Below are 15,038 nucleotides of genomic sequence, written 5' to 3'. Positions count from 1 at the left end.
CTTTAGAGTAAATCCAGTCATGATCTCTGCAGCGCTGGTCATGTTTTATTGTGTCTGAAATACATATTTGTCTAAGTTTTTCTCCTGCTGCAATTCTTCGAGTTCTTTCACGAGACCTTTGATTCTAACTGTAATCACGTCTCATGACGACTTGAGTTGAACAAAGTGAATGGCTTCTTCCTAAAGTAAAGTGTAGATTTAACCCAGAAATCACTCAAGTGCTGATAAGGTTGAGTAATGAACACATGGCCCCTTTTATCAGTTCGGCTGTAAATATGCAACTCAGCGGAGACTGCGTGGTGGCTCGGCAGAGTTGGAGATTGCCTATTTCCTGAAATACTTTCATGATGTTGATTTTGGCATATGCGTCGTTGGAGCATGAAAAAGAACATCTTCAGGTTGGAATCGGGACTCTTCCAAAGGTGGATACAAATGATTTCACATCAGAAATTTGCTAATGGAGGATAAATGGATGTAGGTCAGATGTACTAAGTCATCTAAATCATTGAAATATTCGGACATTTACATCCCTGCAAATATACTGTACATATTAAAGCAAAATTTAAGCTGAAGCACATTGAATATGACGCAAATATTGCTCGTGTGCTGGCATTGGGCGGAATCCTTATACCTCCAAAATCATAACATTTTAGGAGACTCAATTTGGGCAGTGTTCAATCATTACCATTGCATCCTGTAAGACCGCAAGCCATTTTCAACACTTTAAATTGGTCAATTACTTGTAAAAATAATACTTGTGTGGACTGACCAATTGTATTATTTTTTTAAATATAAAATGTACCAAAATGTGACTTATGTATGAGATTCTGGCCTCGTGTTAGCGATATGGGGAGAACGTTATTACTAGAAGAATACAAAATAAAATAACAATACAAATTAAAAATCATATTTTCTTTCCCAAAAACTTGCAGTTTTTGTGCCTTGCTTCAAAATAGGAGCATATAATGTATAGCATGTATACAGCAAACTGGATGTTACAACCGAAATGCAGAAGTAAAAATTGAAGAACTTACATGGGGATTAAGGTGTTCGTTTTTTCCGTCCCCAAAAAATGAATGGGTTTATGCACCGTATGAGGCCCATCGGATTATAGGCCGCACTGTCAGCGTTTGAGTAAATTGAAGCCTTTTAGGTATGCCTGATAATGCCGAAAATACGGTCGTCAAACAAAAGTTGATCTTGTGCCATTCCAACTTTTAAAAAAAGTATATAGTTGTTGTTGTCAAAAAATAATGATTCCTATCCATCCTCCGCAGGGCAAAGAGCAGGAGCACACCTTTGTCTTCCGAATGGAGCACCCCAAAGCCTGTAAGCACCTCTGGAAGTGTGCAGTGGAACATCACGCCTTCTTCCGGCTGAGGGGGCCAGTACAAAAGAACTCGGCACGCTCCGGCTTCATCCGCATGGGATCACGCTTCAGATACAGGTAGCATGCTGAGAACCAACTTTTGGATGATTTTATTCCCAAACGCGACTCCCAAGTTCAGTGGCTGTAAAAATTCACATTGACACCAAACTGTGTCATTTTACTGCAGTGGCTCTGTACTTGGTGCATGTGTGCATAGTTGCGTGTGTGTGATTCAACATGACCCGCTCAGATAAACACAGGCAGTCATGTTTGCTTTAGTGGAAGGGTTGATGAGTTTGTTGGTACTAGAGAGTTATCGCTCAAATGGTTTCAGAGTTCATGCGGGGTCATTTGTGTGTGTATAATTATGAATTGTTTAAAAAAAAAAAAAAAAAAAAAACCTCTTAGTCTGATGATTGAGCCTAAGTGGATGGTTGTGCGTTTCTGCTCCGCTAAGTTAAAATGTTGTGTTTTTGTGGGAGCAGTGGAAACACAGAGTACCAGACAACAAAGTCCAATAAAGCCCGGCGGTCAGCCTCCTTTGAGAGGAGGCCGAGTCGACGCTATTCTAGAAGAACAATGCACAACAGAGGTGAGTGCCGCAGTCAAGTGTTGTTACATTACGGACTGGTAAAAAAAAAATTGTGGGCGGTGAACATAAGAACCGCGATTCTCCTTCAACCGTCCTATTCGCAAACTCGTGTGACGCACGAAAGCCACGAATGTGAGTGCAATTTTTCACCTCGCTGCTGGAGTTGGACCGTCACAGATTTGCTGATTGTGTGAGCATTAAAAGAGGGTTTCGCGTAGTAAATATTCCTGCCGACTTCCTATTAAATAGAATAACAGTCATGGTTTCAATCTTATTCTTTCAGTCTTAACAGTCCTAACATGCACTTTTATATATCGTGCACGCATGTGAATTAAATGCACTAACCAAGAATAAATATTCAAACAGAATAAAAAGCAAATGGTCCACAATAAACACAACACAAAACTCCTGCATGTACACAAAATAAAATAAAATGAAATACGAAACAATGTATGCTAACTCCAAATTAATACACACATAATGTATTATAGCCTACATGATAAAAGGAGAATTTCAGCCCTGTTGGGAAGGTCTTTTGTAGTCATCAAATAGCTAATTCCATAAAAAATCAAACCATGTTGTTCCAAAAGCCCCGACCTTGACCCTATTGAACATCTGTTATCGATTAACTGAATTTTTGACTGCTACAAATATTGTCACATACTGTAAAACTTGCCTAGGGGGAATGAACCAAACTTTTTTATTTGGTGAAAGATTTAAGAAAATCCCTATTCTTGATTTAAAAAAAAAAAAAAAAAAAATTCAGATGCATCATTCTTTGTAGCTTTGTCTTTTGTTTTCATGAGTCACTTTCAGACTTCATGGTGACACAAGGTTTACTATTTTTTTTTCTGTTTGTTTTGCAGGTCCCCTCCATCCTCAGGAGTGAGTTCTCTTTTTTTTTTCTCTCCTAACATTGTGAAGACAAAATCAAGAAGTGTTCTAGTATGTGTTTGAGTTGCTGTCATATTACTCATCTACTCACGATAACAAAGAAAATACCAGAATGAAGATATGGTGAAGAAACGGCGTCGCCGCAATAAGCTCTTTACTTATTTAGACTCCTTCTGACTTCAATGTCATCAGCTTTATAGGGTTTTGATTAGCCCACACTGTAACAGCTTATGATCTTTGCTATAGCCTCCATTGACATTAATTATTAATTGCCACTGGCATATAAATGCTAAATACGCTTAGGTTTAGGACTATTTTATGTGAGCTAATATAGCCATCTCTTCATCTGGCCTCGAAAGGTTCCTAATGGCATCTTTGAAGCTATTTAGCGGTAGAAGAGGATGTAAATATTGGAGCTGGATCTCAAGGGCCGCTTGAATTATTCATGTAGATTGGAATGGTAAATGTGTCTCTTTGCTCAGGGTTCTTTCGTCGGGCAATGGTGTGAACGTGAACTCCAGCAAAGACAAGCATGTGAGGGTTACGACACTTTTTTTTTTCCAAGTCACTTTGTAATTTCGACAAAATCAAATTGACGCTTTTGGAAAAATCTGTTTTGCCTTTTTGACCGCCTCACAAGGTTTCCCCAATTCGAGGCGCCTGGTCGAGTGTGCCGGTCGTGAACGTGGCACCCGCTTCTGTTTGTGGCCCCTTGGAAATCGAGCCTCTGCCCAGGAGTCCTGGAGGGGAAAAGAGAAGGTGGGTTTGTGCTGTTGAACGGCTGGCTTGGAAGACTGAGTGAGAGGCCGAATCTGTCTGTTTGTGTGCCGTTGCTTTTTCATGCTCATGAAAAACAGATGATGTGTGTGTGCCCAAGCGATGCTTGAGCGGGTGAAGGGCCGCAGGGTGTTGCTATTTTGTTTACAGCGATGCTACCAGTCAGGTCTCTGATCTGGAGAGCAAGACTTGCCGAGTGGGAAAAGGGCTTCTGCCTTGAATTCCAAAAAATAAAAAGTATTCTTATTTACTTGCTAACCGTCAGATGTTGACGCTTTCGGATTACTTACGAGCATTTTGGCTTTCAGCCCATCTACTCTGTGTATACTTTTCATTGAGGGTGTTACAGATTTGAATTGGAAAGTTAGTTTTAGGTTAAAACATAAGTGCATTGAATTGTACATGTAATACTTAGAGAAATAAATTATGCCATATCCACAGTACTAGCATAGGTACATGTGCCATATTGAATCCAATTGTATTGAAATCGAAACATCATTGAATCATATTACACCCTACGTATTGAGATATATTGCTGTTTCTTTGCATACACCAACTTGAAACGTACTGTTTTTTCTCTTAGCCACACCAATATATAAGCAGCAAAAATTGCGTTCAAAACAATTGATATCACCGCCACACCACACAATAAGCCGCAGGTCACAACACCAGATATTTATGCAGAAAGATGGAAAGGGAAGTTTTTTAAATTAAAAAAAAATATTTAAAACTTTTTTTTCCATTGCCTGCTTACAGCAACAACATCTTTTATCTTCACATTTATAGAAAAGAATACTGCTGTGTTAAATAGCAATTCCAAAACAAAATCAATACATGTGACCCTTTATTTAATTGATTGATTATTTAAGTAAACATAGAAACACAAGACTTGTTTTTAGTCTTTTTAGTTTTATTTCATAGTGGCTCCATAAACAGACACCTTGAACAGATATACACATTTGTTTTACTGCTGAATTGTCTCCTAGTGACTCGCAAAAAAGAAACGCTGCGGCTTATGGTCCCCACAGTGGACTATAAGCCGCAGGGCTCAAATCATGAGAAAAAAGTAGCGATTTATAGTCTGAAACGTCGCCACATGAAAATGGAAGAAAAAAAAATCCAATTGGTCAGTAGAACCTGTAGTATAAATTGTCATCTGCATGTCAGCATGACTTGTGACGTTGGTGTTTACGAATGCAAGCAAACGCATCTGTTCCCCTCTTTGTTCCAGTCTTAACATGTACTGAGGGAAGGTCTAATGGGAGGTCAGGTAGGTATGATGGTCAAATGATTTGTTTGTCTGTATTTTTGCTGTGGCTATCTTAACCAATCAATAGCTGCATTGCGTTGGGGCTTTGACTGATTTTTACCTTTGAAAAATGTCTTTTTAAAGGTGGAATTGTCTCTTGTGATTTACAGCTCTTAATTGTTTTGATCAGCATGTCATGGCAAGCCATTAACTTCAGGTGACTCTCGGTGCTTCATGGGAGCCTTTTCTTTAGCATCAATGAAATGACTACACGCAGGCACCGCCATGTAGCCAATAGCCGGCTATTGTTTCATTCTACTTGGATATGCTGTGACGCTTGGAGAAAAATTTCCGTTGGTGGAATCTGCTGCTTCCTTATTAACCGGCTGCTGCTCTCTTTCGGATGAGTTATTTGTAACGCTGACACACATGACATATGATTTCCTTCTCCTTTATCTCCTTTTCAATGTTTTCCATAGATTCCCTTGCCTTGTTAAATCCATCTCCATGCCATTACCTCGCCTTTCATTATTCCCTTCCTGTGTGCCCCCTCCCATTTATCCTTGTCACCCACCTCAATCTCCTCAGGTATCCTCTCCCCTGCATCCTACTAGCTCATATCTCATCAGAGCTCCCAACAAGGAGCCGGACAGAGCGGAGCAAGTGACAGCCGACTCACCTTGGCGTGAATTGGACGGCGCGCTCACGCCTCAGCAGCGATTCCCCCGTTTAAGCTGCCTCATGGCCATGAATTCATATGTGCCTTTAAGTTACACATGTTTCACGTAGCTTTTGATTTTTGCTTTTGTGGTAGACTCCTGAAGTTGCCAGCATATTTTATACCTCACTTGACTGATTTTTGCCTCAGCTCGAGGTCAACCCGTTGCCTTCATTTTGACTGAGGTCATATTTTGAGTTCAATTTGATTTATTGTTCTGAAAATACTCCACGTATTCACATATTTATCTTCAGACATTTCTATACCTTTCTAATTTATGAAGTGCACTTGCAACTAAAATATACCATATTTCTGCACTATAAGGTGTACCAAAATATAAGGTTCACCTTCAATGAATGACCTAAAACCTCTTTCCTAATAATACACCGTATTATAAGGCGCATAGAATAGGAGCTACAGTAGTGGCTTGGGGTTGCGTTAGCGCAGCTCCATCTAGTGAATGCTTAACGAAAATGTCAACAAAACAATCAGATAAATCAGTCAAACGTTATTAATTGACAAATTAAGAATGAAGATGAGTTGTGGAAAGTATCTGTACTATCTGAAGAATGGGGGAAAAATTACCACTGATTATACAGTTTAAATTAAATATTAAACTTTTTTTTTTCATTAAATTGCAACCAAAAACGTAAAATATATTGTTTTGTTGAATTACAAACAGTTTCTGGATTTATTTTATAAAATTGATCTTTCTTTTTCAAAAACACACCATTTTTGTGGAATCTCCCCATATAAATTGTTTCAAACTGGGTGTTATAAAAATTTTAACTGTTAAAAAAAATACATTTATAAGTAAAATACAGAGGGAAAAATTGAATAATTTACTTGGCGATTAAGTTATTTTATTTTTTCATCCCCCAAAAATGAAAACCTGCTGTTTATGCGCTGTATAAGGCGCACCGGGTAAGAAAATTCAAGTCTTTTGGGTGTGCCTTTCAGTGCGGAAAGATTGGTACTTTTCTCATGCGGCAGACTCATTTTGACCCATGTTATGCATAAAATAGGTGAAAACATTTAGATGTTAATGGCAAGGGGCCTTGTCCAAGAACAGACTTTTGAGTTGTTTTCCTAACAAAATTCTCAAAAACTTGAAGTTCAAGATTGAGCTTGTAACGGCTTTGGTTTGTGCATCGCGGTGGCCTGCTTGAATGTTGTCAAGTTCGGGATTTGAATCTTGGCTTTAAGCTACCTTTGTAGAGTTGGCAAATGCTCAACGTGCTTGTTGGGTTTTTTGCGACATATGCTCAATTATTCTAAACTAAATTGTGAGCAGGTGGGGTTCTGTGCTCCTTGTGTAAGTTGTGTCTTTTGAGGCTACTGTGATGATATTGTATGAACTAGCTTGGCAACTGAGCAGTAAGCAAACAATAATGCAGGTTTGTAATTTCTTGGATTTCTCATCTGAAATTTTCACAAGTGCCCTTTGGAGAGGCCACTCGTTTTACTCTTCACCAGATGACTTTGACAAGAACGAGTCGTATTTATTTCAATTCACATTTCAAATCCTGTGCGACTGACGGTTGAGTTTTTTTCCAGTCATCTTTGTGACTTGAAGTTAGATTTTGTTTCTTGTGTAATGTTTGTGCCTTCAAAACACTGTTATTGGTGTTTCTCAGACAAGTTTGAACTCAACTGATTTTGATTTCTAAGGCCTTTATAAAAGCTGAAAATGATTATTAATTTGAAATGTTGCGGTCTTAGTTGCTCATGTTTTGTAGGATCACAACGTGTTGGGCCAAAAACGTTTGAGTGATTCTGGTCTTTTGTCTTCCCCTGCACCTGACTCGCAGTCAGGGTTTTTTCTCTTATTTTTCCATGATCTTTGATCTGATCTGGTATCAGATTCAGGAATTCAATAACCACTTAAAGTAGTCTTATTGTTTTGAGACCAATTATTTCACTCTCTGGCTTTCCCGTTTTAATATGTCAAATATTTGTTTTTATATATAAATTTAAATGCTGCATCAGTATATTTCGCATTTGGTGAAATCTGAAGTCAATGTATTTTTTTCTCCTTAAGTTCTACTCTGAAGCATATTTTTTAACTTGTGCATTTTTGTTCATGACTCAAACTATTTTACAATTAGTTTAACACATATTAATATAAGTATTTTTCTTTTATGACTATTGAGTTTATTCTGACCGACTGACAAGAACTATACTGTACCAGTAGTTGCCGTCCTGACTCCAAGAAGAAAATCTAACATGAATAGTTTTATAAATGTGATTGAAGTGATGATGTACTTCAATTTATGCAAGTATTTTGTGAATGTTGAGTTCTTTTGAAATACGCTAATTTGACAGAATAGTGAATAACTGATTGTACTTTACTGTATTATTGCCTAGTGAAAGTGACTCTACGACCAAAGGTGTATGTTTTTTTTTTTTAATAAGCTGTACATATGATCGAGAGAAAATAAAAAACTGTTGCTCTTTAACTAATGGTGACCGCAGATCACTGATATTCACTGTGTTTTGTTTCTTTGTGATTCGTATTTTTTTCTCTAGTGTCATACCACATTATCAGCTTGTGTGCATATTTTTTAAAATACTTATTGTGGATGCCGCTGGTAAGTTGTACAAATGGTGAATCCCTGCCTGTATCCATGCTATCAACTTTTTCTTGCACGTTTTGTGTTTTTGAAGGGCGTTACATTTTGTTCTATTTTTTTCTGTAGTTTGCCCCTGGCCGGTGACCTGATGGAGACATGCGTTGATGACGTCCTCAGGGCTGCCACAAATTCCACATCTCCCACCCTCAAGGCTGTTGAGGAGGCGGGTCCGAGTACCGCCTACTCCCCTCCCAGTGCCACTGGCGAAGAATTATTCAGCCACACGGGTACGTTTTTGCAAAAGTTAACACGTGTTCTGTTTATTCTTATTTTTTGTGTTCCATACAAATCATGCAAACTACAATAGATTCTGTTAAATTTATTTGACCATCTAAATTTTAAAATAATCACTGGTGCTGGTGAAATGATAATATTGCTGGCATCAGATTTACGTCTACATACCGTGTCACCTCAAATGTATTGTATTTTCCGCTCTATAAGCCTTCAATTTTCTCAAAAACTGACTTTGCGCTTTATAATCCGATGCGTCGTGTATTTTTTTCTTTATTTTCCTGATTGTAAAAATGGAAAAACCAACTTTTTGAACAATACATTGACAAATTAATCCTTTTTTATGGTTTTCAATTACAAAAAAATCAATTTTTTCTATTGCACCCCATTCATGAGTGTTCAGTGTTCAGATTTTTTTCTTTAATTTCCTGATTGTAAAAATGGAAAAACCAACTTTTTGAACAATACACTGACAACTTAATCCTTTTTTATGCTTTTCAATTAGAAAAGAATCAATTTTTTTCTATTGCACCCCATTCATGAGTTTTTTTTTGGGGGGGGGGCATTACTGAAGTTTACAGCATTTAATATGGGCGTGTGAGTAATAATGTACATTTTACTGTTGTCCCCCTCCCCTCTAAAAAAATATAAAGAAACTGCAGCACGTCTGAAACAACTAGAGACGGAGAGCAGTCCGCGCCTGGCCAAGAATAACGTCAACATCAACATGGTCATGAATAATCAAGTGGGTTCTCATTCTTGAACCGGTTGTCTTGAGCATAGAAAGCAGAAAAAGTCATCAGTGCTAACATTTAACTCTCTCGCTCTCTGAACGTTTGTCTTTCTTCTCAACATACATCGAAAGGAGGACATAGTGAAGCTCAGAGAAAAATGCTGTCTGAACAGCGCAGGAAGTAGTCCTGTAGTCACGCCACTGCGAGCCCCAGACCACCTGAAGAGTAATATCCTCAAAGCACAAGCGGAGGCCGCAACGCTCAAGGTAAAAAAGAAGTATACTTTAATCGGGATAGAAATCTGCTTTTCAAATTTTTCGAATTTTCTTGCTTAGCCTGTTGCTATTATTGGAACGTTTCAATAGATTAGCCACATTTTATGGTTTATATGTTATTTGTAATCAAGTGGACTGTTGTGGCCTACATGCCATCCTATTTGTGTTCTCGATTTTTCATAGGCTGGTTTGGAGGAAAACATCACAACGACGGGAGATAAAAACTGTAATCTGCAGGAAACCTCCAGGTATGAACGACCTTGATCGAACAGTATTTAGATTTTAGTTGCATGAAAAGATACCAGATTACCTTCAAAATAGGACTGGCTTGACCAAATTGAGTAAGTCGACTTTAAAATAGACTCAAAATGTCTGCCAGAACCATGTTTGTCTGAAATCAAACTAACCCGAGAAACTTAGTTATTAATTGAACCTATATTATACCTTAATTATTTCCATCTTTTGCCAGGTTAAATTCACGCACTGGCCGTACGGGCAGCAACTCATCACTGTCGGTTAGCAGTCGCCCTGACGTACAAGACTCATGGGAGCTCAAGTCTTCTTCGCTGGTCTCATCAGCAGGCACCAGGCCAGTTTGTAGTTTTGACATATATATAAATATATATAAAACCCGATTTGGGCTAAATTTGACACCTGAAAGCCTTTAGAATGGCCGACTATGTGGCATATTGAAAGTCGTCATGTTTTGACAATCTATGCTATGTCAAACTCATTTTTACTGCAGTCCACATTGAAGTTCTAGTTTCTAGAATCCCAAAATTGGAAGTGTGTTCATCCCACACTTAGTTAGTTTTGAAATGAGAGACTTGTAAAAACTGTTCCAAAAAGAGATTGGGAAGAAAACTGTTTTTTTTTGTTGCAGACAACTTGTATGTTTTTTGTTTTAGCCAAGAGCCCGAGTTGGGTCAAACCCTTGCCCAGGGCTTAAACGAGTCAGTTGAAATTGTTTTGGGTTTGATATAAATAAAATAAAAATGTCTGATGGAACATTTCTTCCAGGCCGGGAGTGCAACCTCCCACTTTTTGCAGACATCTGCGTGGTTGGGTGTGTAAAGTCACATGACTGGATTTCTGCCTGGATACTCTGGGTATCCTTGCTCTATAGACTTTACAGTTGGGGCGACACTACAGACAGACGTGTTATCGCTTGAGTGGACAATTCACGAGGCTTACAAATCTGCAGCTCCACTGATGCGGAAAATGCTCTAGACGCTCTTCCTAATGTTTGTCTGGTGGAAAAAATACAGTCTCGTGGAAAAATACGTGTGTTAAGTTTTATGTACCAGCCTTGAGCAATGCCGTTATCATAATACTTGCCTAGTAGAGAATTAGCTCTTTTTAGTGCATAGAGGGGAAAAAAAATGAAAGCAGCGGTTAGTGGAAATGTCCAGTCAAAAACAGATTTTACCCCCAAGGAAGGATGTTTTCTCAATGCAGTTTTCATTTTTCTTGTTCATCAGTGCTGAGAGGTTAGCTGATGATTCAAACCTTCCTCCACCCAATTTTGTTGTTGAAGGAAGCACACTTAAGGTAACGCATATGCTCTTCTCGACTGCCCCGGTGTGTGTTGTGTTTTGTTGTTGCTTACAAGGTGTGCTCAAGAGCGTTCCTGCCAAATTACAGGTTAAAGCAGAGGACCTTGACGTACCAAACATGACTTCACCGCTGCCTGATAATTTGATTGACTTCACTGATCCAATCCCCGCTGTAAGTTGTTTTTTTTTTTTCCTCATTCACATTATGTGCTTGATCTGAAGCAAGATATACAAATACCAGTTTTAACGAAAATTGACAGATTAATGAATTAAGATCTGTAATTAACTGATTCTCCCTTTGATCCTACCTAAATGTTTTTGAGAAAAACCCACAACAATTTTTGATTTTAAGGCACACTGCATAAGGCGCAGCTTCAAACGATTGTCTATTTTAAAATGTGTTCATATATAGCGTGCATCGCAATATAAGGCGCACAGAATAGAAGCTACAGTTGTGGCTGTGTGGGGCTGCACTAAAGGGAATGTCAACAAAACAATCAGATCAGTCAAACTTTTCTATCAGAAATTAAGAATAGAGATTATTTCTGAAAAGTACGATGAAAGAATTGGAAAAATACCTCCCGATTACATAAAAAGACTGTTTTAGATCAATACTAGGACAAATCTAACGTTTAAAAGAATATAATTATGATTCGGTTTAATGATGAACTTAACTTTTTTCAACAATTTGCAAACAAATCTTAAAATAAATCGTTTTGTTGATTTGAAAACAATTTCTGGATGTATTCTATAAAATCGCACCTTCTTTGACAAAAAAACGCCTTTTTTGCACCATCGCCTCATATAATTTCTTCAAAATTGGAACATATATATTATATCAACATTTCTAACAGACTGTTTCAATTTCAATTGTAAAAAAAACATAACTGAAATGTAAAGATAAAAATTGTAAGAATTAAATGGCGATTAAGTTATTACATTTTAATGCGATTCAAATAAAAATAACGCCGACTAATTATTGGATCACAACGAGTCTGTTGCTTTGACATCCATAGTGATTAGTATGTGTGCACCCGGTTGAAAATGGCCAATTTGGACTGTGGGAGAAGGTCGCGGTTCCCATGCGAGTACATGCAAACTCCACACAGGAAGGGCGAAGCACACTTAAACCCAGATGAGCGCCAGTTCCCCCTTAACTAAAAAGACATCTGAACCTTATCATCAAACGGTTCCTTCTGCGTGTGATGTTCTTTTGAACTTCTATCCAGGCCTCTGATGCTATCGTTGGATCATAGTTTCATAGGACTGGCCTTAACGTGCCACCTCCAGGGATCTCCTACAGCGGTCCAGGGGAGACCTTCTCCAAGGCCTCACTTCTGTGAATTATTGGAAAAGTAAAAGGATAAGCGGGGAAAAAAAAAATAATATCCTGTGTTGGAATTCTTTTTGATCCTCCCACAAAAGAGTTGAGCGAAATGTTAGATCAGAGGTTGCCTGGAAGATCTAAATTAATATCTGGATTAGATTATGTACGCTTTTGAAATACAACATCCACTATTTATTGCGACGCGCGACGAACAAGCCTTCGCAACGGAAAAATGGAGTCCTTTGAAGCATATGTGTCTGTTTTTTCAAATGCTTAAGGGTGAGAAAAAGCAAGAAGTGAGATTCCAAACCGGAATCTCACAAGTGTAAGACCGCACGCGCGCTTCCCTCCAATTAATAAAGCACCGAACGTGCAATGCCAGACCGGTCGTCAGAAGTTAGCGGGAAAAAGATTTCCAGCTGGGAAGGAAACCGGCGCTCCTAAATCTTTCTTCGCTCCCTGGGTTGTTGTTGAAACTTTGAAGGGGGTGATGTCGGAACCCCCGGAGGCAAGTAAGTGGTCTGAAAACATGCCTGCTATGTAGGCAGACTACTTGCTCTTCAAACAGCGACCGTCCAGACAATGCATCGTGCCGAGTCGGATCTTCGTGAGCGTTTATATCAGTGTTTCATATTTGTTGTCGTTTCCCAGTTGCCACCTGCGCAGCCGCCTAAGGTTCACATCACCCCTCGTTGGATCATCCCTACCGCCGCCGTAAGTCAACATGGTTTGTTTTTCTGCCATTTGGAAGGGCTTCTTTGTCTGCCCAAAATGTCTTCTAGAGAGAGCGCTTTGACTCGTTGGAATTAGATGCTGACCGCTTTCCTTCTCCCCTCCCCGCCGCCCCCCACCTTTCCCTCCTAATGCAGCCTCCTGGCATCTTTACTAACGGCCTGCTCGACCTTGAGCCCCCCGCTAAGGTCGCCGCTCTTCCCCCCGCGGACGGGGGAGCCGCTCTCACCTCAGCCCTCCCTCCCTCTGCTCACACATTTCACAACAACTCAGTGAGGTAAAGTCAGGTCTTTGCCTATGGACGTGTAACACATTGGTCATTCTTTTGAAAGCTCTTTTGAGCCTTTGCTGCCCCCTGTCGACGGAGTTGGAACCTGATGAAACATCTTTGTATTCATTCAAAATAAATCATTTGTATTAAATACAAATTAATGGTCAAACAAAGGTAATGATATTTCATGAATTCAGCTTTTTAATTGTGTATTCACTTTTTGCATATTCCACTAACAATCCATAATATTTGACAGATTCAAGGCTTTACAATGTGTTTCAAACTGAGTTATGTATACTCCTGTGGTTACATCAGATTTTAACAGGTTATCGGCACGTCTCATTTAATGTGTTTTAAACAGGAACCTCTGTTCCAGGAACAGTACTATTTTCCAATTAAGAGCAAATTATTTGCAGCATGAAGCAACTTAATATTAGATTTTGGAAAAAAAAAGGGAAAAACGTTATGCTTCACTGGGTGCAGACAGCAGGCTTTATTTTCTATATGTAGTATGTACTGTCTGTTTCTTTCACCTTTTATTTGAGTGTAAACATAACCCATAAGATCACATAACATTTACAGTATGTATAATAGATCTAGTATTATTTTATATTTTTAATACTATAATTTTAAAACTCTTTTTGGATACCGCCATTGATTCACATCTTTTCTTTTATAGTTGTGCCATAAATTGACACCTTGAACAGAAACACACATTTGCTTTGCCGCTGTATTGTCACCTGGTGGCTGCCCCCCCCCCCCAAAAAAAAACAAAACAAAACAAAAATAAACAAACCCTCACAGATAAGCCGCATTGAACAATAAGTCACAGGGCTCAAGTCATGAGAAAAAAGTGCAGCTTATAGTCCAAAGAATAAGATAATTGTAATAATTTAATTTTGTTTCTTGTTTTTTTTTTATACCATAGACAGAAACCTTGAAAATAAATACTTTCATATGTAACCACGCACAAAAATGTATACAGCATGTATTTTTCCAAAGTCGTATTGATAAAGAGTTGTGAGATATAAAGACCATGAATGTGTATCCTTAAAAAAAAAAAGTTCCATAATATGTATTGTTTTTGTTCCCGCTGCAGCATTATGGGTCAGCAGGCAGCCTCAGAGGAGGATGGAGTCACGCCCAGAGGTCTCCTGACCACTGAGCTATAAAACCAGCTGGGGGTGGCCAACGCAGTTTCAAGTAACAACACGCACATGCTAACAAACTGTCCCACTCTCAACATTTTCATCTTCATGCTTACATTGAGTTTCAGTACAGACTGCAGTCCTTCTTCCGAGTAGCAACTGCTTCCCTGACAAGCACACACACACACACACACATATATATATATATATATATATATATATATATATATATATATATATATATATATATATATATATATATATATATATATATATATATATATATATAATTTTTTTTTTTTTTTTTTTTTGCGGCATTCTCATTTGTATGTAATGCATTCCACTGGACACAAGCTGGAGTACGCGCTGTGCTGTAAACGAAAAAGACAATCGGCGGGTATTGGAAGAGATCATAACAACTGGACTCTTATGTTGATCTGTGGTTGCGTACATTCCTTGAGGAGCCATGGTGATGTTTGAAAAGCCCTTCTCAGCCATTGGATAGAATGTTTTTCCTATTTTGTATCCTAAG

At 38.5% G+C, this 15,038-nt stretch overlaps 1 protein-coding gene across 2 annotated transcripts in view; it reads left to right on the top strand.

Moving 5' to 3' along the window:
• Positions 1-14,730, top strand: part of epb41l5 (erythrocyte membrane protein band 4.1 like 5) — a 28,613-nt gene extending 13,883 nt beyond the window's left edge. The window contains exons 12-26 of one of the 2 annotated variants that reach the window (XM_088415777.1): positions 1,278-1,447; positions 1,855-1,961; positions 2,828-2,846; positions 3,338-3,389; positions 3,496-3,614; positions 8,299-8,459; positions 9,117-9,208; positions 9,329-9,463; positions 9,656-9,720; positions 9,942-10,061; positions 10,954-11,023; positions 11,117-11,200; positions 13,007-13,069; positions 13,225-13,364; positions 14,458-14,730. In XM_088415777.1, coding sequence (XP_088271903.1) covers positions 1,278-1,447; positions 1,855-1,961; positions 2,828-2,846; positions 3,338-3,389; positions 3,496-3,614; positions 8,299-8,459; positions 9,117-9,208; positions 9,329-9,463; positions 9,656-9,720; positions 9,942-10,061; positions 10,954-11,023; positions 11,117-11,200; positions 13,007-13,069; positions 13,225-13,364; positions 14,458-14,530 — 1,470 coding nt within the window. In that variant the 3' untranslated portion in view covers positions 14,531-14,730. The remainder of the gene's footprint in view (positions 1-1,277; positions 1,448-1,854; positions 1,962-2,827; positions 2,847-3,337; positions 3,390-3,495; positions 3,615-8,298; positions 8,460-9,116; positions 9,209-9,328; positions 9,464-9,655; positions 9,721-9,941; positions 10,062-10,953; positions 11,024-11,116; positions 11,201-13,006; positions 13,070-13,224; positions 13,365-14,457) is intronic. The other variant, XM_088415778.1, reaches the window with a different exon arrangement.
• Positions 14,731-15,038: the final 308 nt, after the last annotated feature.

The sequence above is a fragment of the Hippichthys cyanospilos genome, chromosome 5, assembly GCF_059441005.1.
Source record: "Hippichthys cyanospilos isolate Australia breed blue-spotted pipefish chromosome 5, RoL_Hcya_1.0, whole genome shotgun sequence".
NCBI classification, from domain to species: domain Eukaryota; kingdom Metazoa; phylum Chordata; class Actinopteri; order Syngnathiformes; family Syngnathidae; genus Hippichthys; species Hippichthys cyanospilos.
The sequence above is the reverse complement of the archived record's forward strand: the minus strand, read 5'-3'. Positions and strand labels throughout refer to the sequence as shown.